The sequence below is a fragment of the Periplaneta americana genome, chromosome 4 (genome assembly GCF_040183065.1).
Source record: "Periplaneta americana isolate PAMFEO1 chromosome 4, P.americana_PAMFEO1_priV1, whole genome shotgun sequence".
NCBI lineage: Eukaryota > Metazoa > Arthropoda > Insecta > Blattodea > Blattidae > Periplaneta > Periplaneta americana.
The window spans coordinates 175,545,800-175,569,487 of NC_091120.1; the positions used below are offsets into that span (position 1 = coordinate 175,545,800).

At 34.2% G+C, this 23,688-nt stretch overlaps 1 protein-coding gene across 9 annotated transcripts in view; it reads left to right on the top strand.

Annotated features, from left to right (window-relative positions):
- Bap170 (Brahma associated protein 170kD) overlaps nt 1–23,688 on the top strand; it is a 465,097-nt gene that overhangs the window by 395,020 nt on the left and 46,389 nt on the right. For 5 of the 9 annotated variants that reach the window (XM_069824389.1, XM_069824391.1, XM_069824392.1 and 2 more), the window contains 2 exons: nt 3,892–4,303; nt 9,814–10,113. In XM_069824389.1, coding sequence (XP_069680490.1) covers nt 3,892–4,303; nt 9,814–10,113 — 712 coding nt within the window. The remainder of the gene's footprint in view (nt 1–3,891; nt 4,304–9,813; nt 10,114–23,688) is intronic. The other 4 variants (XM_069824394.1, XM_069824397.1, XM_069824395.1 and 1 more) reach the window with 3 other exon arrangements.

A 23,688-nucleotide genomic window follows, 5' to 3' on the forward strand; every position in this document is an offset into this window, starting at 1 on the left:
ACGGAGAAAGTTGCACAACATTGTATTCTTTACCTACTATAATTAGGAACATTAAATCCAGACGGTTGAGATGGGCAGGGCATGTAGCATGTAAGGGCAAATCCAAAAATGTGTATAGTGTGTTCGTTGGGAGACCTGAGGGAAAAAGACCTTTGGGAAGGCCGAAACGTAGATGGGAGGATAATATTAAAATGGATTTGAGGGAGGTGGGATATGATGATAGAGACTGGATTAATCTGGCTTAGGATAGAGACCAATAGTGGGCTTATGTGAGGGCGGCAATGAGCCTTCAGGTTCTCTAAAAGCCATTTGTAAGTAAGTATAAAGTTATAAATAATTTTTAGTAGTGTTGCTGTGAAATATTAAAAAAAAACACGTCGTTCTGAGAATGATAACTCACACAATGAGAATATTTTATATACAGATCTCTTATTTTTACGAACAGGAGATTGTGCAATTAACATAATATGATATATAATGTAAAAATAATATTTAAGTTATGTAATTCATTTATTATTTTAATTAAAAGTTACATAATAATTATTTACATTTGAATTAACAGAGCAGAATAGCAAACCCCGCATAAGTTAAGTCAGCTGTTCTTTAGTGGTCAGTGTGGCGTCTCATCTCTCACTACCAACATACAGAGCTGTCAGATGCATAGTTAACAATGGCTTTGGCACAGAAAGTGTTTCTAAATTTTCCATATAGTGATTGAAAAACAGTTTTTGAGGACAGACCTTGCATGGAACTACACTATACACATAGAAGTCAAGAGTTTACAAGGCTTACTCTTTGCCCATCAGCGCCTTCTGAGTTATGGAAATAGAAGATATTTGTTACTTGAATTCCATGAACTGATGGAAGTTTGTGGTGATTGAGAATGAGTTTATAGTTCATTATGAAAATAAATATCTGATGCAGTGAGTTGCTGGTATGCCATACTACTGTTACAGAAGTGAGATTTTCTATACGTAATGGAATTGCTTTTTCAATCAAACTTCCTCCCCCCTAATTCCTCTCACTTGAAGACCGCCATCACATTCCAAATAGAGATGGAGAGTCAGTGGGCGAAGAGTGTAAAACTCAATCAGGTTCTTCCTTAAATTACTCATATTAATTATTTTGGTCAAAAGATTTTTTTACCTTCATATAACAACTATAGTGGAATCTTTATATAGTGTGATCTGATGCACTGCAGACTCATGGTGAAGAGTACATCCTTTGAGAAAAAAGAAAAACTTATTAGTGAAATTTCTAATTGTAGAAATTCAGTAAATTAGTCTGCATAGAATGATTCTGAATTACAATAATTGAGGGCTTTGCTGGAAGAAAGGCAGATAGACCTATATGCCCTTCTTCGGGAAAATGGTTTAAAATGTAGTGAATAATTATAGTAGCGAAATTTTGTTTTGATTGTACTGCACATACCTGCAGGACAGGGCTGTGTGCGTGTATAACATTTTATTCAGGTGCGTTTTAAAATCTGAGATTGCATGCATCTCAATTCGCCATATTGACGTATACGCCCTTTTTCCGAAAAACCCCTCAATTGATCATTAACTCTATCTCGGGTTAAAATGGAGTCCTGTACCATTTCTAGCTGCCTATTATTTAATTCCACATGACTGAATGTTTTGATTCTGAATAATTTTGTAAAATACATGAAATCCCTGATGGTTTAAAATTAGTTAAGTACACAATAGAAAGATGACTTAAATCTACACATAGAAGTGTAAGGTAAAGGTATCCCTGTAACATTCCATGAAGGCACTTGGGGACATGGAAGTAGAGCCCCATGCTTTCCATGACCTCGGCACTAGAATGAGGTGGTGTGGTCGGCACCACGCTCTGACCGCCTTTTACCCCCCGGGAAAGACCCGGTACTCAATTTTATAGAAGACTGAGTGAACCTCGGGGCCGTTCTGAAAGTTTGGCAACGAGAAAAAATCCTGTCACTACCTGGGATCGAACCCCGGACCTTCCAGTCCGTAGCCAGCTGCTCTACCAACTGAGCTACCCGGCCGCCACATAGAAGTGTGCATAGTACTTTTTCCCATCCATCATTTGTCACTCTGTAGATCACCTTGTAATATACTTCTGTTAAGCTATAGCAAAGGTGAAGTATTTCTCCTAACAACCACTTTATATCGGGCTTCTACTGTAAATTGCACACAAATATTTCTTCCAATATTTTATTGCGAAATATAGTCTTCTTTCTTATGTTTTCCCCAAAAAACTACAGTATTTTATATTCTGTGGAAAAAATTTATGATTGAAAACTTCCAAAATACAGCCATGTGAGAGAGGGAAGTGTTGGTCCAAGGAATGCCAAAACATCTAGATGAAAAAAAAGAGGAATTGTCCTCATATATTATTATCAGAGCCATTCATTAGTGTTAGTGTCATTATTAGGAACAGTATTTTTTGGTAATGGTAATATGCACGAAATTTTCCACAATAATTACTTTCATTGTTATATTTACCCTTCTAGTTACCTAAAAATAGCATATTTAAGCCAAGCAAACTCGCAAAATAACGCGAAATTTGGATCATTGTGCAAAATATGTCTGTAACCACAAAGTATACCTCATCTAACGCAAAATGTACGGAATTTTATTCTGTGTTGTTAAAAAAAGCATGAGTGTGGCTTTTCTTTCAGCTAATTTGTCACTTATTTGGTAATGCCAATATTTCTGGATTTTCTTTATGGATATTATGTACAATCACTTTTACTATGTATAAGACTATCGAATAAATATCGATTTCTATAGTCTACTACAGCAAAAATTGAAGAATGTGCAGTTTGTTATGCTCTGGAGGCTATGTTTTGATGCGAAGAGGTTTTGGCAAGGACTAGTAGAGGACCACAGTGAATTTGGTGTGAATTGTTTGCAGGCAGTGTGGTTCCTTACATCTGATTTAGACAGTGAGGAAGGCTTCTCTGCATACAAGAAAATACTGATTGTCGCACAAATCGCGGACAATTTAGCTTATATGCTTAGTTTATATTTTGATGATGCTGATATGTGATATGAGTAAGCAGAAAATAAAAGTAACAAAATGTTTTATATTAAACATAACATATACATCTTGATTACACAACTTTTAACACTGTATCACTTCGGAATATGTATGATAAGAACTTTGTGTTAAATATTAACGTACCTTGTTAACATGTTTCGACCTATTTTCTGTCATCTCCAGAACTGGTCGTTGTTGGTCTTGGCACCTCTTGTTTCCTGTGTGGGCCACACAGGCGTATACAAACTCAAATGTTAACACCTGCAACAACTTCTACATAGGACAGACAGGCAGATCATTTCAAACACGTTACAGAAAACACATCACAGCCATAACAAAATTACAAAACACCTCCACATATGCAGAACACATCACAAATGCTAACCACACCTACAGAGACATCAACACAGACATGGAAATACTGCACATCCAACCAAAAAGCCAGAAACTCAACACACTAGAACAATATGAAATATACAGACACACGAAAACACACCCCAACAATATTCTCAACACACAACTCAATTTCAAAACATATACACTCTTTGACTCTACACTACAAACGCACCCACACAGGAAACAAGAGGCGCCAAGACCAACAACGACCAGTTCCGAAGATGACCGAAAATAGGTCGAAACATGTTAACAAGGTATGTTAAAATTTAACACAAGAAAGTTCTTATCATACATATTCCGAAATAACATATACATTTAATTAACAACTTAATTCAGGATATACCCACCGAATTGACACCTTATTTCATTAAATACCCACCAAAACAGTGACACATTTAACAGTGAAATCATCCATTTTATTTCACCTAGCCAGGTTCCAGAAAAAACACTTGTAAACATTGCATGCTGCAGGTCCGTATTTGGAGGCACTGTTGGACCAAATCCTCAGAGACAGGCAATCGGCATCACCATCAGCGGGAGTGGGGACCAGCCACCAGGCAACCTGTTCTACGAGGGTATAAAGGTGCGAGCAAATCCATTCTCAGTCCCTGTGTCAGCATCCAGTACCATTCAGCAGCCACCGTCACCCCAGCCAGCACAGCAATCACCTGCACCAACAATGCCGCGCAAGGGTCTGAATATTGTGACCAAGACTGTGACTCCTCCCCCGCCCACCACTTCCCCTGCACCTGACAATTCTGCTGCCACACCGGGTGATGCGTCGCTGCCCGTTGCCCCTGCACCAGCCTCTCCCATCCTCAAAGCTCAGTTAAGTGCTCCACCGAAACCAAGGGAGACTCCGAAAGGGGACATGAAGAGCCAGGTATGTTGCACAAATCTTTACTCTGTAGACGTGTACCCCTCAGTTCCTCATATTTGTTAGTTTACTATAGAAGAGTCGACAAACAAGTCAGGACTCTGAATATGAACTCACATTCTGCAACAAGTACAACGAATTGCTAATTATCTTTATTTCAGGATTCCAGCCCATTATAATATCGCTGAAAACGAAATAGTCAACTGACTTGCTGTAAAAAGCAATTTCATAATGTGAAAATGCAATTGCTGTAAAAAAATTATCACTAACTGAAACAAACATTATTTTAAAAAATCTGCTGTGTCATAGTTCAGACTTGGCATGAATGTCTGATGAAGTGTTAACATAGAATTTGTTTTCACTGAATTGTTTATCGTTAAAAGTCTGAAATTATAGGATTAATTATTTGAAGAAATAGCATTTATTAGCTAAAACCTGTTTTGCTATTTTATATAGTTGAGAGGGGTAAATGAAAATAAGATATGTAAATGGTAATTGACATATTGATCATTGTTACAATGTCCAGTTAAATAACTATAGTTTCAATTATGTTGCCAAAAAAAAAAAAGACAAAAATAAACAAACAAAAATCATAAAACCACAGAAAAAATTGTGCACAATTATACATTGAGGATGACTCACTTTGCTGTAACAGTTTAGCACTGAATGAATGTTTGTGTTTAAATGCAATGGCAACAGCAATTATTGTAATTAAGAAATCAGCAATCAAAATGTTACCAACAGCACGAGCATATGCTCATTTCGGGTATCAATTTATATGTATCATTTCAAATGTAAATTGTGAATAAATTAGAATTATAATTAGAAATGGACAGGAAATAACATGAAATGTATTTCAGCAAAGCTTCAGGTCAATGTAGAACATTCAGTCAACGCTAAACGTACGTATAGGGACAGAGGCTGAAGCGCACCAGCTGGTGTCGCTCTTCAGAGGCCCTGCCTGGGAGCAATATTCATGTCCATGTCAGAGAGTATCACAGTATCACAGATGAAAACAAAGATCAGTATGACTCATGTGCTGTTCACAGTATGTCAGAATCCACATAAACAAAGAAGGGTGGAGGAGGAAGACATGCCCGACTGTGGACTGAAAAAGAAAACAAAATCAGAAAAATTTATTCAAATTGATATTAAGAAAAGATTGCGCATTCTTTGTAATCACTCGTATTTTGTTGAAAATACAATTTATCGCAGTAATATCCATGTATAGCATTAATTTGGAATAATGAAACTGGCTTCAAATGGTTGCAATTGTGATTAAATGCAAAGAAAACTGAAAAAGGAACAAAAAGCACACGAATCGAAACGTAATATGAAGGAAAATTTAACATTGTTCTTATGTTAGTTTCGGTGGGACTTTACAAATTGGACACAAGGAAAACGTAAAGTCAAGGAACATACAATCCAGATTTTACTGTATTACTATCACTCCCAGAAATCCTTGCAAGGACCCATTCTTACATAACTGTTTACACTATCATTCCTTCTCCTTCCCCATCATGGTTTATAATTCAAGGTTGCCCTAAAGATTCTTGATCTGAACATTCAGTTAACACGTTGAAGCCAGTTATTTTGATACTTACATATGTATTCCACAGTTGGTTCCATTTCAAGCTCATGTAAAATGTCTTAATTTCTTCTGTGATTCCACCTAGTATACCCAGCTGTTCGTCACATGAACTTCATCTCACTAGCTGTAACCCTGTTTTCGCCACTTTTTCGTAAAGTACACGTTTCACTCTCATAACAAAGTAAGGTCTTGTGTAGGCCTAAGTGAATGCAAGTGTGCAATGAAACCATCAATCATAGAACCATTATTAAAGTAAAAATAACACACGCAACTTTAGCCTATCCTAAAGTTGTATAGTGAAAGGGATTATACAGGTGGAAGGGACCGATGCACCAACATTTAAGAGGTGATTCTACATGTTCAATATAATAATTACACTTTTCCTTCAATGAAGCACCGTTAAGCAGGGAAAAAAATAGTCTTTGCCCAATGTTTGCAGCGCTCTATTGCAGTAATGGCCCAAGAGAAATGGCTGATTGCTATACAAGCAGATAGGGCGTTAAAATAAATCTTGCAATACAGATCACTGTCACACGTCACGAACTGATTACAGGAGAGAGGGGGAGGAAGGTAAGGAGTGCAGGCCATGCTTGGTAGAGTTATTATTGCAGTAGCCATAATGTTGCCAAATGCATTCCTCTAAAATGGTGAATGTTAGAGAAAAAACTTATTTAGATTTTTCAAATCTCTCCTCATGATCTAGTACCAGTTTCATTTTGGTGCAGAGGTTACCATCCACTTTGTATATAATAGAAAAATGTAGACTTGATCGATTTTGGAGTCCAAGATGTAATTATAAAAGTAATTAAGTCTCATATCTCTTCAGTGTAGTCAGTATCTGTAGCATAATAAAAACAAGATGATAACATTAAATATTTTGAGACAGAAATCTCAAATGCTTGTGCTTTGAAAAGTTATATGGAAACTGAATTTTCTTTAACTGCAACACTCTGAAGAAATAAAAGAAACTTGTATACTTTCGCTTAGCTGTTAAATTATACATTTCGAGTTCTGATGTATATTTATAAACAATGAACAAATTTATTAGCCAAAGATAAATTGAATTCCTGTTGACACAGATGGAGAACATACAACTTTTCCGAACCAAGTCATTTATTACAATTAGGAACATTTCGTAGTTTTGTGAGTTCATGTTCAATTGGATAGTAAATTGCACTTAGAATTTTGTATGTAGAGTAAGAAGACAGAGATGAACCCTATACTACCTTAAATATGATTTTGTAATTTGGAAAATATATTGTAACATATCAGTTTGTTTAAGACGTTTCTTACAATTGAGTGGTAGTTTGTTTTGGTGATTGCTTGATCAGTAGCATTTCAAATTTGGTGTATATTTTTGCATCGTCCTCTCTTCATTCATTAATTTTATGTACGAATGTGTGTGTTTTGTTTAGTTTTAGTTGTGAAACCCTGCTGAAAATCTTATCAGGTTACTAATTTCTTTGTCTCATTGTCTTTTTATGCCAGCCATACGGGCATGTCCAGCTGTCATATCAAATATTGTGTTTAGAATAAGTAAACTGCATTCTGGGTGGTAAATCTTCAATCATTTAATGCTAAGCCTGGGAGAGTATCCTAAAATATGCAGTGTTGCCTTCCTTCCCAGTTTGTCAAACACAACATGTTACTTCGGTATATATCTCATGATCGTAGCAAAATAAAATATTTATGAACTGAATTCAAAATGAGAAAATATTTTGTAACAGTTGTACTTTTGTTACATTACTTCACTGAATATCTTAAAGTGTGTTAGAGTTCACCATTGCATAATTTTTAAAGGATTCTATCACGACATACTCCAAGATGATTGCATGATGTATAGTAGTAATTCCTGAAATTGTATACCATATTTCAAACATACACATAACAAGTTTAATATTTTAGTATTTTGGTGAATTTCAATATGAAAACAGATTTTGAAAATTTATGCATGTCATTTGTTTTCCCTTTTAACAGTGTAACACATGAAAAGAGTTTTATTAAAAAATCGTGTTAACAACATGTCAGTGAAGGCATAACAGTGATGAAATGCGTTTACGAGTACCTTTCATATATTTAGAGAATGCTGAAGGTTCAAGTCTCCATAGAGAGACATAGAAAGAAATTTGAACCTTGTATATTTTATGAAGTATGCAATTATAAATTTATGAAAACTGTATAAATTCAATTTTTATATTTGAAACATAAGATTTCTTACTATCACAAAAGTCCATACAGCTTACTAAGAAGCTTGACAGAGCTTTAATAAAACTTATACTGTCTTATTCATGTTCATAATTTCATGCACATACATTTATATGTATTTTGAGCATGAATTTTATTTGTTTTCTGATTCAGTATAACTCATGAAAAGTTGTAACAATTATCCACTTTCTCTAAATCGCTAAATTGTTTACAGCATATATAAACATTCTTTACTTTTAAGTTGTCGACCTGGTTGGCGAGTTGGTATAGCACTGGCCTTCTATGCTCAAGGTTGCGGGTTCGATCCCCGGCCAGGTCGATGGCATTTAAGTGTGCTTAAATGCGACAGGCTCATGTCAGTAGATTTACTGGCATGTAAAGGAACTCCTGCGGGACAAAATTCCGGCACATCCGGCAACGCTGATATAACCTCTGCAGTTGTGAGCGTCTTTAAATAAAACATAACATTTTTTTAACTTTTAAGTTAATTTGTTTTTATTAACAGTTCGCCATAAAACTACTAAATAGTGTATCTGTGAGTGTACATATATTTTTATTGGGTTTAGCTTAAGTAGCCAGTCACATATGATACCCTATTATGTCCTTGAGTTGCAAAGTTCTTACAATGCTCGCCGTTAATGGGTATTCACAGTTTCAAATCCAGTGGAATGTGACTGAGTATAAGCTGTATAAAAATCTTTTCCTTCAGGAAATCCACACCTATGGAGTAACGGTTAGCGCATCTGGCCGCGAAACCAGGTGGCCTGGGTTCGATTCCCGGTCGGGGCAAGTTACCTGGTTGAGGTTTTTTCCGAGGTTTTCCCTCAACCCAAATTTGAGCAAATGCTAGGTAACTTTCGGTGTTGGAGCCCGGACTCATTTCACCGGCATTATCACCTTCATCTCATTCAGATGCTAAATAACCTAAGCTGTTGATAAAATGTCGTAAAATAACCCATCAGGAAAGTAAACTTAGGGTAGCCATGTCCTTAAACTAGAGGATTTCATGTAAAAAATTGTTATCCATTTCATTGCGTGCTTCATAGACAAAATTTCTCTGTAGACAGATTTTCAGTCAAGCATATACCACGTAGATTTCAAAATACAGAAAACAGGGATTTAACTTTGCCATTAGGAACTTATGTATAAAAAAATTGGAACTCATATCTTATTAATATTATTGGCATGTAGAAATATCCGTCACTAATATAATGGTACTAGCAAGTCAAAATAGTTACGTCCATTGCTGACATCAGCACTTCAGTGAAATGGATTTCATGATCAACTGAAGCATTGATAAGTTGGAACAAGTCAAGGCCCACTAATTTAATACACATAGCCATTTACTTAAGACATGAGTTTTAAGTTTGTACAGACATTTCTAATGGAGTGTTAAATTTCTTTGCACTATATTTTGAAATTCATAAAATATGCATATAAATATAAATATATATATATATATATATCATATATCATATATCATATAAATTTTATTGCTTGACAACTCGTTTATTTAAGTGGAGTGACTACAAGCAGAAAATTGTTTTAAAGAGATTCAGTGTATAGATTCAATAGATTAAATATTGGTGAAGGAAGTGTGTGTCCTTGTCCCTATGGCATGCCCCTGGTAAGATTTAACAGCAGAGTTGTTGAGTATGGTCAGTTGTTTGGTCTAGTTTTGCTATTGTTTGGTTGTGTCTGTCACTGTGCTACCGTGAAGGTGTTGGCTCATCCCCACTTGACCCAAGCCCTGTTGGGAAGCGGTGGGGGCTCCCCAAATCCTACTACTACTGGTGGTAAGGCGTTGGCGGGGTCCAATAAGGAGGTGGCAGGGGGTGGGCCCCCCACATCACTCATCAAGAGCCTGCTGGCTACCAAGGTAAACGCTGCCGGCAGTGAGTGCATGATGTCCCAGCCTGCTACTGTAGCAGCGAGTAGCATGATGCCTGACGCGTGCTCTACTACTACCACTACTACTACTGCATCCACATCCACCAAGCAGCCGCCCCCAGCACCGCAGGTAAACATCCCCCCCACCCACATACCGCTTCTATCAAAATGATCTCAGAAATGGACCGTTTTCCAATTTCGAGAACTTGCAACTATTATTGCTACCAGTTGGTAAAATTTGAAGCATACAGGATTTAGAGAAGGAAGTGTCATATATTTTTTGCTTTTGTTTTTATTGTCTTCAAATACTAAAGCCTAAAGCGTAACATTTCATTCTTAAGCTGCTTGTACACATTCATTTTTTTTCTTTTCAATTCAATATTTTGTAAGATAACTTGTCAAAGACTGTTTCATATTGCTAAAGATTTGACAAGATTTTGAAACACGCATTTGAAGTTCATTGTAACTTATGTAGGCCTATGTACCAAACATTACAATATAAATAATATGTAAATCCTTTGGAGAACAACTAGGCCATATAAAATAATACCTGTATGATATGCTAAAACGAATACATACGATTGTATTTTGTTTTAAAACAAAATATTTACGCTTAGTATTTGCTTAGGTTATACTGTTCTCCAACCAGGAGATAAACCTTGAAAGGAATATGCTTACATTGCGTCATCTATTGGAGCAAAGTAGATAGATTAATATTAGAGTTATAACGTCAGTTTAAAAATCATGTGCTCTCCTGCATATGTTATTTCTTGTATGGAGGGATTAAAAGACCAGGAGATTAACAGTGATCTAATTTTGTAACTAGGGTAGTATAAAAATGTGTATATCAGTGTTATGGTTTGTGCTTTGAGAGATAGCCAATAGAGATACGAGTACCCACGTGTGTGACCTTATGACATCTTATGACATCAACATTCATTCACAGCATCACCCCGCTTCGTCTCATTCCCTGGAGACTTTCTCGTTATTGGAGTACAGTAGGTTAGAATCTTCTTCATTTAAAAGTAGTACCTGTATCAGTACTTTAAATATCTGATTTGCAATTTCGTCATACACATTATTTTTCTTCATTTTATTGTGGTATTCCACAGAATTCACGGTGTAAAGGCATGGGTTTAATTCATATAGTTAATAATCTCTGCAAGAATGCCATGTTTTTTTGTGGTTCTTGGCACCATAATATTTTCGAATCTAATTGGTTAATTCCGTCAAAGAATTTCAAGTCCTTGATCTGTTATAAAATGTTCATATTTATTTTCAAGACTTCTAAAGTGTTGTAAGTGATTTGACAATGAAATGTGTGAAGTATTGGCAAGTCTTGAAAAGTATTGTGAAGTGTTGAATTTGACGAATCAGTTGTGTCTGCAAGCAGCTTTAGAGTATCCAAAAATATATTTTCTTTTTATTCAGTAAGAGAGCTTCTAACATTCAGTGATTTTCTTGTTTCGTTTTATTCTCTTAAATATAATAAAAGCAGAAACATAATCTTACCTTTGAATTAAATTAATCACAGTAAGGTTTCTCACACTGATATTCAGCTTGGAAGTGATTTGCGGGACAAAAGGAGAATGCAGTCTGGAGGGTTAACAAGAACAGCATTAACACATAGAGGGGTAAATTAACAATTCACTGGGATTCATAGGGTAAAAGTCGTATGCTAGCATTAAATTACGATTATGAAGAGAGTATAGCAAAACTTATCAGACCATATAATTTGTAAGTCACTTTGCATACCGGTAATGTTTTGTGTGTCCATAAATTATTACCAGTACTAATATCACTGTCAAATTATTACGTAGATATATCCTTAATATTCGTATTTTAAATATACTAGTGACAGTATTGTAGTGATAAACAAAGTTTGAATCTCTCGTAAATTTATAGCGGTATGCAGTAATAGAGCCTCCAACAGCTCGCTTCTGATACAGTTGTTTTTAGAGATTGAAAACAAATATAGTTTGTTAAAAGCACCAATTACTCTTTAAAATCTTTACTGTGATGGGAATCCTCTTACATTAGATGCTATAATAACTATATCGTCTAGTTTCTCCTGTCTGTTCAAGTCTACAACATTGATCAAAATGCATTAGTCATATAATTATGTGCAAATAAAGCTACCTTAAAACTCTCAAAAATGCATTAAAGTATAGTTGTAGAGTTTAAACAAATTTGTAGTGTGGAAATAGTAATATGCGTTACAAGAGCGGTATGTTGAAGTTTTCATGTTCGAGGAAAAGTTTGAAAAAGCAAAACATAGTTGAGTTTTTTAATTTCCGAGAATTGAAAGAAAACATACCGCTCGTGTATCGTACATTATTTTGTGCGAAGATCGTTTATTACATACCTGAAAGAGGAATTTCTAATTAGTTGCAATGAAATCTCCATCTTGGTTTCTGTTCAATGACGGCAAATTTGCAAAACAAAAATATCTATCTTCAATATTGTTGCTTTAAAATGTTTTCTGTGTTTACTATACTCCAGCAGGCCGTGATATACGTCTGTCTTTTTTCCCCCCAGTCTATAAATGCGAACTTAAAACAAACGGCTTCCTTAATGTTACATGCATCACGAATGCAGTAACTTTAGTGGAGTTGTAGAGTTTACTTATTTTTTGCAAATATTTAAAAACAATAATTAACAGTGCAATTTAGGTGAAATTGCAGTGGTAAGTTTCCAATTTATAATTATTACTATATTGAACGTCTCTAAAAATAATATGTTAAAAGCCTAAAGCAGTAAAATCAATATTTCACTTAAGCGGTAAGAAGAGGGAAATTGTTATGTGTGTTAGGTTGGGAATACTGAATGTGGAATTTTAGACTTACCGTGGATTGCTTTTGTGCAGAAACCAAGCAAATACGCCCGATCTCGCACAAAACTAATAGAGCTAAGTAAAATAAAAAAGAGAAAGAAAGAAAAGAGTTGCACAAGGCTAATGGAGCTATGTGCCTAGGCCAGTTATCGAGTTTATGTGGCTACTTGCTTTCTAGCAGTTACAACACCCACTGAAAGATGGCACAGGCTGAATGTTGTATATTTATAAAAACAACTTTCTAGCAGCTATTAGCTTTCCATTATGCATTTGATTCTCTTTTTACTGTAGATTTACTTCCTCATCAGGGACAGAAAATATGGCACTTCTGAATCCTTAGCTTGAATTACAGAGTCAGTAAAATTAATAACAATTTTCCATGTTTTGAAGGGTTTTTTTTTTTTAATACAAGTGATTTTGTTCACAAAATATCCTAGTTCAGGAAAACTTTTTTTATGCTATACAAAGCTGTATCATAGTTGAATCCACATTCACTATGAAAGCAAGTTCTCTTGACCTGTTTAAATAGTGTCAGCAGAATATCTTAAAGAATTTATATCTAAGATGACACTAATATTACGTCTGTGGCATATGCAGTATACTGTGTAAACAGTTTTCTTATAGGTCCATAAATTTCAGCATAAATGATTTCTGTTAACAATTGGTGCGTCATCTATCTTATTGTGGTGATGGTTGCAACTGTGGTCCCTTAGTATATTAAGGAAATCCCTGTAGTTGTAACAAATAGAGAAGTCTTGAACTATTGTTTAGATTCTAAGAATTGGAAAACCAGGAAACTGAGTTTTCCCTTCTATACGGTGACAGGCGACATGCTCGTTGGTTGGTTTGTTTGTTTATTTGCATGCTTTGAAGTAGTTGGTGGTTAATTCTGAGTTTTGGATTTTTTGTTAAACTAATTTGTACAACAGTTGTGTATTGTTATATTACTAAATATGTGAATGTGTTGATTAACAAGTATCAGTATGTAGTTGAGTATCTTATTGTAGAAACAGTGTTGTAATGATAATGTGAAAATAATTTGCAGGTAAGCTATCATTTCACAGAGTGTCACTGTAAATGTGTACTTACCGTTATTTAAACCCTCGAGAACCAGAATTTTAATGATAATTTTTATACTACCAAAGCCAAATTTTATTCTTCTGTTTTTATTATGGTAAAATAATATTTTTGACTTGAAGTAATGTTACATTCTTCATTACATAATTTATTTTGGAAGTGGGAGATTAGGATTTTTTTTATTATTACATTAAGCATATTAACTTGAAGTAAGTTAGTAGGATTTATACATTTAGTGGGTTTTATACAGTTCAAAATTATATTTAGGTTTGAAAGTGAAGTGTCTAGAAAAATTGTACATTATTGTTCATTGATTATTACCATAACTTGCGAAATTTATTTGCGGGACATTAGAAACTTAGGACTTTTAGAGATTAAAAAAATGCACCTCTTTTGACACCCCAATGGTTTCTGCATAAAATGAAAAACCTGTAATGTTTGCATTTTTTAATATTTGATTTCTAATCAAGATGTTATAGTTAGATTCTCTTTGTGCTGAGCCAAAGGTGGAGTATTGATTTTGTCAGAGATCACTAAATTTGTTGCTAAATTTTACTGCAGAAAACACTTATCCTTGGGCCTCAGAAATACACATTAAATAGATATGAAAATTAGTGGGTGATTATTATATTCTCTATTGTTCACCTATGTGCAGAATATACGGAGCAAGATTTGTTTTGCTTCTATTTACTTATGTTACAGAAAATTATCAAATCTGAAGCATGCAAATTTGAGTTGCTCACTTCAAAGTCAACTGTAGTATGTGTTATTTAATATCTAAAGAGTGTTACGCTAATTGGCTTGAATATACTAATCTTACTGTTGGGTAACTTTCGTTCTTAAATTAGGATTAGATACATAATAATCAACTAACAACTAAGTAATGAAAGTTAAACACTCTCTTTATCAGTACCTTCAATCCAAGGAAAAATTAATCTTTATATTTATTTATTTATTTATTTATTTATACTGTTGTCACAAAATGTAATTTTTTACTTTATACAGCCTAAAAGACTAGTTAAGTCACACAAGCATGATGTGTGTATACATAAGAGGAAAACATTAGAACTACCTGTCTTACGTAATAAACGAAAAAAAAAAAATCCTTAATATATTGCTAAATTTATATTTACTTAATCTGTTGTATTTGGCAGCACGCAGTTCATATAAACCTTATTAATGAAAAAAAAAAATTGGATAAGTTAATATAGCCGGTAGGAATACTGTTAATTCAGTATTTCTCTGCATAATTTTGAAAATATGCTGAAGTTTGGCCTATCAGTGCACATTAAATTTTATTTGAATAATATTGTTGGAATTTAATTATTATGAAAATGGATTTAATTGTAATGTTTTGAAGATAGTAGAAATGATTTTGTAGGGGAGCATTTTACAGTGACTTCATGATACTTGCAAAATATTTCCATATATATTACAGAAATTTGGTTTCATCTTTGCAGTATGGATATTGATATTAATCTCATTTCACTGAATAATGGTCATTTTGCTGTCTACCATAATTTTCTAACTTTTACGTCAGAGAATTTGATTATATATATATTTTTTTTATCTTCTTCGATATACACTTCAGAGAATTTGATTATTTATATTTGCTTATCTTCTTTGATATACAGAGAGTTCCTATGCAGACCAGTCGCACTCCAACCTCTAGCTAACAAAATCTATTGGCAGGCAATAAGTGATCATATGCCGGCTAGAGATCTACACAGGCTCTATTCACTTATGCTTATCGGGTTCGGGCTGGGCTCGGGCCTTAAATACAATATTTTCCCGCGAATTATATACTGATCAAATAAACAATAGACTACGAAGATTTTAATGCATGTACAATTAGATTGTAACTGCATTTGTCTCGTCTCTACTCTTGTCATAGACACAAAGCACTGATTATTTGTTTTACTTGGAAGACAGGAGATTACTCTTTCTCATGCTCCAGCTGAAGTGATATCTTTAGCAGCTGTTCTTAAACTCTATGGCCTCTGGTCTCTGCTTTATCTGCTAGTCTTCGGGTTTTGGGTCGGGCTCGGGTTGATAATTACAAGCTAATTTCGGGTTTCGAGTTGGTTTCGTGTCTGGCTCAGCTTGGGCCAGGTCTAAGAATTTCAGCTCGTGTAGACCTCCAATGCCAGCATAAGGACAAGTCTGTACATGCTATGCAAACCAATCCCACTCCACCCCTTACTGCTTAGCTTCCTCGGAATGGGCACTTCACACTACGGTCATTAAGCTGACGGAACATTATTACCTGGGACCGGTCTGCATAGGAACTCTGTGTAGAGGTTAGGTTAGATTAAATTAATTTTGATTTGAAGTCTCTTGTATACATGATATTTTGAATTGTACACTTACTTTAGTTAGAAAAATGTCCTTATAAATTAGCATAGCACACGTTTTCAGGAAGTGTTTGTCTAAAACTTTGAAATTACTTGGGATTGCATTTACCCATATTTGGGAGCACTTTTACATTTGTGTTTATGACCATAATGTTTTGAACCTGAAATGGAACATGATCACTTTCTTTTTAGTTAAAATCGGGACTGATGCCAGAATTTTGCCCCTCCCCTTCTCCAAATAGGTTCATAAAATTTAAAATGTAAATATTATAATGATATATCCAGTGATAACATAACTGCAGTTCAAATGTATTATTTGAAATAACACTAAGTGTTCCTCCAATTTCTGCCAAAAATTATAAACGAAATAAAATACAGTAAAACCCCAATAAGACGCTGTTCAAGGGACCGGATGTAAACCGCGTATTAGGCGGTTATACTAACTTTTGACTTATAGCATTTTTCTGTTAGCATTTTTCTTTATTGAAATACATGATTCATGAAAGGTAATATAGTATTACTCCATTATGTAATTACTGTACTGTACATCAAAGACATTTACAATATGTACTGTCCTTAATTCTTTCGGAAAAAAAAAAGTTGTTTGCCTTGTGCATGTTCTCAAAGTCCTCATGTTTACCACACTTCAGTTTCCTGTGATTATAATCCTCCCAATGATGTCGCAACTGTAGTGATTGAGTTGCGATTTTTTATTATCATTTTTGATATCGATGATGGGATTCCTAATGAATCAGAGAGTTGTTTCTGAGTAAGAGTACTGTTCTCATCGTACTTTCGTAAGATTTCCAATTTTTCCGACACAGAAAGTGCTTTTCGCTTAACACTCATTGTAATCACATTCATAGACACTGCAATGTACTAAAGGACAACAAACTGCCCAGCAAAAATTTCCAGAATTTTCTTACAGCCAAGTGAGGAATGCTGTTTGAGAGAGAGGGTTGGCAAGAGGGTGAGGTATTGTAACTGTATAGGCTTTAAGCGCGCAGGTAAAGAGTCGAATAAGAGAGCGTAAGAAGAGGGTGGGTTATACTAAGGTATGAAGTATGAAGGTTTAAATGTGCAGGTAAAGGGTCGAATACCAATACTTTTCAGGTTAATGGCACCAGTGAGTTCAGTGACCAAGATGTTTCATTGCTGTTACAGTACATTGCTGGAAATTACATCGAAAATATTCCACAAAAATAGCGTATTATGCAGGACTTGAGCACAACAAACGGGGTATTTTATAAAGGCGTTATATATGAAATGTGCAGGGACCAGACAAAAAAAAGCATATTACATGGGATAGCATAATAAGCGGGCACTTCTTATCGAGGTTTTACTGTAATTAGAAGTTATTGATAAATGATAAGTGTTTGAAACTTAACATATATTTTCTTTTCCTATCTGTATGTTAAGTTCAGCGTCTGTTTATTATTTCGAAGAATCTCTTTCCATGTATTCTTGCTCCAAATACCTTGTTTCTATTTCAGTGTGGTTGTCATTCTGAATATCCAGTATGATAAAATACTGAACAGTGAATTAGTAATGAATTGTACACACAGGGTAATGGATCATTGTTTTTGTTTTCTGTAAGTGATGAGATGTAATCTTTGGGGAAACATAATAGTTTGAATTACATTTGAACATAATTAAAAAACAGGACAGTCGTCTTATTCTACTTTTTTTTTTTTTAAGATATAAAAGGGCATTGGGTATTTAAGTGTATGGGTGAAAGTGATTAATTCTGAAAGCTATTAAATTAATAAATCCAGACATCTTTACTTTTTGTTTGTTTGGAAAGAGAGCTCTGAAGTCGCGTCACTTTTAATAATGCTAGGTATAATAACTTTATTCTAATGAATAAAGAGCTGTGCAAATGTTTAAACGACATTATCTTTGCATTTGTAAGTAATATTTGAAATAGCTTTTAAATAATTGATCCTGTGTGCTGCATTTTCACTTCTGATCTCTTGGTATTAAGCTCTGACCATTATTCAATCTTGAAACATCATCTAAAGAACTAAAATTCACTGTTATCCATCTGCTGATGATGAGGCCATATAAATGCGTTTACTTGTATTTTATTTACCAAGCTAGTCATGTGTCTCTTAGAGGAGTTCCTTCACTGGTAAGTGTGGTTCCTTGCTCCCTCTCAGACCTAAACCTCCCTTCACAATTGAGTCACATACCGGTTGTGGTTTGCTTGATTTAATAATGGCATTGTATTTGTATGTGATTCACTCCACAATCTTGAATGCCCTTTGTATAATGGAAACTCATTTCACTGCAGACAAATTGCGAAATAAAACACTCTATAAGTTTACTATTGTCATCATCATTATAATGAATATATTTAGGTTTAGCAGCATTAGGACCTGTTTCTATACATCACAAGATGCTAAATGTGAGAGATAATTTAATTTTGTGTGCATAATCACAAATTGCTCATATTATACAGGGTGATTCACAAGGATTTACCACCATTTATGGAGCTTATTTCTGAAGACATCCTGAGCAAAAAGTGTCATATAAACATGTGTCCTAATCTCAATATTTTCAGAGTTACACTAATTTGAAGTTGTTAGTAAAATAGTTAGTTTTAAGGGTAAAACAATATTAGAAATAGAGAATGAACTATTCAGAAGTGTCATTTCTTTAATTGGCTTGTGTTCCGAAGCTAAAAATATGTTGTTAATTGCTTTGTACAAATTTTGTTTTCAATTTTTAACTAAAAATGATATCATTCTTACACACTTAAATTGTTACAAATCATACGACTTTAGGAACTTGATTCTTTACAGTTTAATTCTGCATCCTAATGTACATTCTTAAAGAATTTACAAGAGTGGCGTCATTTGTAACAATTCTTGTGATAAATGCGTAAGGAAATGTAATTTTATGATTATAATTAAAATCGAAAAAAAATTCTGTATGAAGCAACTATGGAATTCACAACACATTTTTAGCTTCAAAATATTAGCTAATTAAAGAAATGATACTCCTGAATAGTTCGTTCTTTTTCTGTAATATTATTTTACCCTTAAAACTAAAGACTTGCTTGTTGATATAGTCCTTGATGACTTAGTGTTTCGATATGACTTCCAACAGCAAGTACTTGTGAACAGTTGCTTGTTGATATAGTCTTTAATGACTCAGTGGTTCGATATCTCTTGTAGACTTCAACAGCAAGTACTCATGATGAGTTGCTTGTAGATATAGTCCTTAATGACTCAGTGGTTCGATATTTCCAAAAGCAAGTACTCATGAACAATTGCTTCTTGATATAGTCTTTAATGACTCAGTGGTTCGATATATCTTGTACTTCAACAGCAAGTACTCATAAAGAGTTGCTTGTTGATAAAGTCCTTAATTACTCAGTGGTTCGATATCTCTTATAGATTTCCAACAACAAGTACCCATGAAGAGTTGCTTGTTTGATAAAGTCCTTAATTACTCAGTGGTTCGATATCTCTTGTAGATTTCCAACAACAAGTACCCATGAAGAGTTGCTTGTTGATATAGTCTTTAATGACTCAGTGGTTCGATATATCTTGTACTTCAACAGCAAGTACTCATGAAGAGTTGCTTGTTGATAAAGTCCTTAATTACTCAGTGGTTCAATATCTCGTGTAGATTTCCAACAACAAGTACCCATGAAGAGCTGCTTGTTGATATAGTTCTTAATGACTCAGTGGTTCTATATCTCTTGTAGACTTCAACAGCAAGTACCCATGAAGAGTTGCTTGTTGATATAGTCTTTAATGACTCAGTGGTTCTATATCTCTTGTAGACTTCAACAGCAAGTATCCATAAAGAGTTGCTTGTTGATACAGTCTTTAATGACTCAGTGGTTCGATATCTCTTGTAGACTTCAACAGCAAGTACTCATGAACAGTTGCTTGTTGATATAGTCCATAATGACTCAGTGGTTCGATATCTCTTGTAGACTTCAACAGCAAGTACTCATGAACAGTTGCTTGTTGATATAGTCCTTAATGACTCAGTGGTTCGATATCTCTTGTAGACTTCAACAGCAAGTACTCATGAACAGTTACTTGTTGATATAGTCTTTAATGACTCAGTGGTTCGATATCTCTTGTAGACTTCAACAGCAAGTACTCATGATGAGTTGCTTGTAGATATAGTCCTTAAAGACTCAGTGGTTCGATATTTCCAAAAGCAAGTACTCATGAACAATTGCTTCTTGATATAGTCTTTAATGACTCAGTGGTTCGATATATCTTGTACTTCAACAGCAAGTACTCATAAAGAGTTGCTTGTTGATATAATCTTTAATGACTCAGTGGTTTGATATCTCTTGTAGACTTCAACAGCAAGTACTCATGAAGAATTGCTTGTTGATATAGTCTTTAATGACTCAGTGGTTCGATATATCTTGTACTTCAACAGCAAGTACTCATAAAGAGTTGCTTGTTGATATAATCTTTAATGACTCAGTGGTTTGATATCTCTTGTAGACTTCAACAGCAAGTACTCATGAAGAATTGCTTGTTGATATAGTCTTTAATGACTCAGTGGTTCGATATCTCTTGTAGACTTCCAGCAGCAAGTACCCATGAAGAGTTGCTTGTGATATAGGCCTTATTAACTCAGTTGTTCGATATCTCTTGTAGACTTCAACAGCAAGTACCTATAATGAGTTGCTTGTCGATATAGTCGTAAATGGGTCGCTGACTTCTTTCTAAGGAATTTTTTTGTTGAAGATGGACTGCACTGATACATTCTGCAATAAAAGGAGTCTGCTTTAAAAGGTGCCCGTAAAGTGAGGTTTCATTGTACGAGGTTTTGTAAAACTATTTTTACTAGTTATTGTCCGATTATATAAATCCCACAAGGGTAGCTGCCCTTCAGTAAGGGTTGCCAAAAGACACAGCATACTAAACAAATAAAATAAAAGTAAACCTTTGCGTTATCACTATTTACGATGTTTATTTTAAAATAGAAGCTACCCTTGGGAAAGTACTTTTATTCAATAATTATTAGTAATCAAATAGAATATAAGGAAATTTAGGTGTACAGGTGATTACGTAAAATCTGAACAGAATATTTCATTACGTCTATAGCAATAATTTTCAAAATATTTAAAGGAATTTCAAAAGACTTAAAACATCAACTGAGAATTTAGGAATTGTTCCCCTTACTCCGAACAATAGGCCAAATACTTCAATCTCTCCTTGTATATGACAATAATCTCTAAAGTATTGAATTGTAGGGTCATAGATGGTCTTCTTTTCTTCATGTACTGCTACAGGTTGTTCAACTGCAGTTTCAAAGCACACGGTGGAATCGATGATAATTTCTCTGTCATTTCTTCTATCAATGGCAATGATGTCAACAAGCAAGGCAGTGGACTTCTTGGTGAACCTTGTAGAAGGAAGGAAGGAAGGAAGGAAGGAAGACTTTTAGCAATAAGTTCTCGTATTGCATACTATCTCAATAGAATGGTGGTTTGCTGTCTGGGGATGGCATGGTGACTGTATTTCTTGAAGGGTTGTGCAGTAATTTCCCCTTATTTCTTATTGCTTCTGCAATTAGTGGAGTCTACCTGATTGATAGTCCTCTGCTTTTCCTCTCCAGATTTCAAGTTAATATGGTCAAGTAATACTTCCAGTTGAATTAGTTCAGAAATTGAAAACCAATCCATAATAATAATTATACGTTTGACTAACTATTAAAAAATGATCTTTACGTCGGAAATGAAGCGTTTCTAGATCTGTGTAAATATGGCAATTGTCATCATTTTAAGTTTGAGCAATATATCCCCAATGTCTTTGTACGAACAAACACATACATGTAAGGTTTGCATTTGGCTTTAGGACAGTAGTGATTTATGCAGTGAAATGAGTGATATGTGACACTAGAAAGAGGCTGTAGTACTGAACTGCCTCGTTGGGATGTGGAGTGAGTCACGTGATGGTGTGATGTGCGCTGCTGGACTGACAATAATGTGTACTGCAATGAGAGTCATATTAACCTCAAGTGTTGCAGTGTTGTGTTCTGTAACACATGTAGCACAGACTTTGGAATTAAGAGTGTGAGGAGGACAGAGTAAATGGATTTCATGATTGTTGCATGAGAATATTTACAATTGCAGTGATAACATTTCTCTTTGATTTGAAATTTTATGCACAGTAAGTTTTACATATTGTTATCGATGTTACTTTATTAAAATACTATAGAAATCGTTCACACTCAAAATAACTGAATATAATAAATTAGTAAATTCAGTTATTTCTTGATCTTCACTTCAAATGTGCTTTCATTATATTTGTATTTTTCTTATGTTGCTTCATAAAGTAAATGAATGTTTTCAGGCTAAAATTTGGTGCAGATTTTTTCTCATTTCATCTTTCCTACATAGAGTGATTCAAAAGATTTCGCCAGATCTTCATGAGCCTGCACAAGGATTACGTGTAAAAAAATGTATTACAGTGTTGTTGTTGTTTTTTTGTTTTTTTTTTTTTTTAACTTTCCAGCTGCTTATTTTGAAAACAATTTTTGCGAAATTACAATGTTGAATAAATGTTTCTTCATTTGAAAGGGAAAAACAATGGCATTAGTTGTTTTGACATGACTTTCATATAAATAAATGTCAGTAACTTGTCTCTTTTATATTGCCTACGAGATAAACAAGCCTAGGAGAGATGATAATTTTAAGCTACAAACTGTCCGTACCAGATTTAATAGTATCAACTGCAATTCCATATTGTAAATCAGACTTCACCAAAAGAAAACACACTTTTGTTTCTTTCTTGTAGAACCATAAAAAATAGATAATTGCTGTTTCCAGCCATGGTGGAAAGTTAAGATGTTTTCGATTACCTGATAGGTCACTTAGAGTTTGTAATTTACATTTAAAATATCTGCTTTTGTTGCAAGTACAACATACACTTACAATGGCAGTTTCCAAAAACGATGTACTTACCTTATTAAGATAAAAAGACCGATGAACATTATGCTACTCTTCAAGACATTTTGTTATGAACTACTTAAATAGCATATGCTATTTACTAAACTAGATGTAAGGTAGTTTGAAAAATTTTTATACTAAAATATATCAAAATATTATATGCGGTGGCGCTGTGGTCAGGAAATATTTGGTGAATTTTTTGTGACAAAAAAAAATCTCGATAATTAAATGCAAAGAAATTTCTTGATTTTAAGACCTATGAAACATAAATTTCCCTTTTTGTAGATAATTTTTTTTTTTTTATTAAAATTGTATTAATACTAAGTGGTTTATATTATATTTAATTTTGAAAACCATCAGGTGTTTCTGCTTACTCCAGTAAATTGCACTTATATAATCCATTTTAAATTATTATTAGTTTTTAAATGTTCTTTACTGCTTTTCAATCCCTGCATATTTAGTTTCACGCCTTTTAAACCAATAAATTTGTTTTTTGCATATACTGGT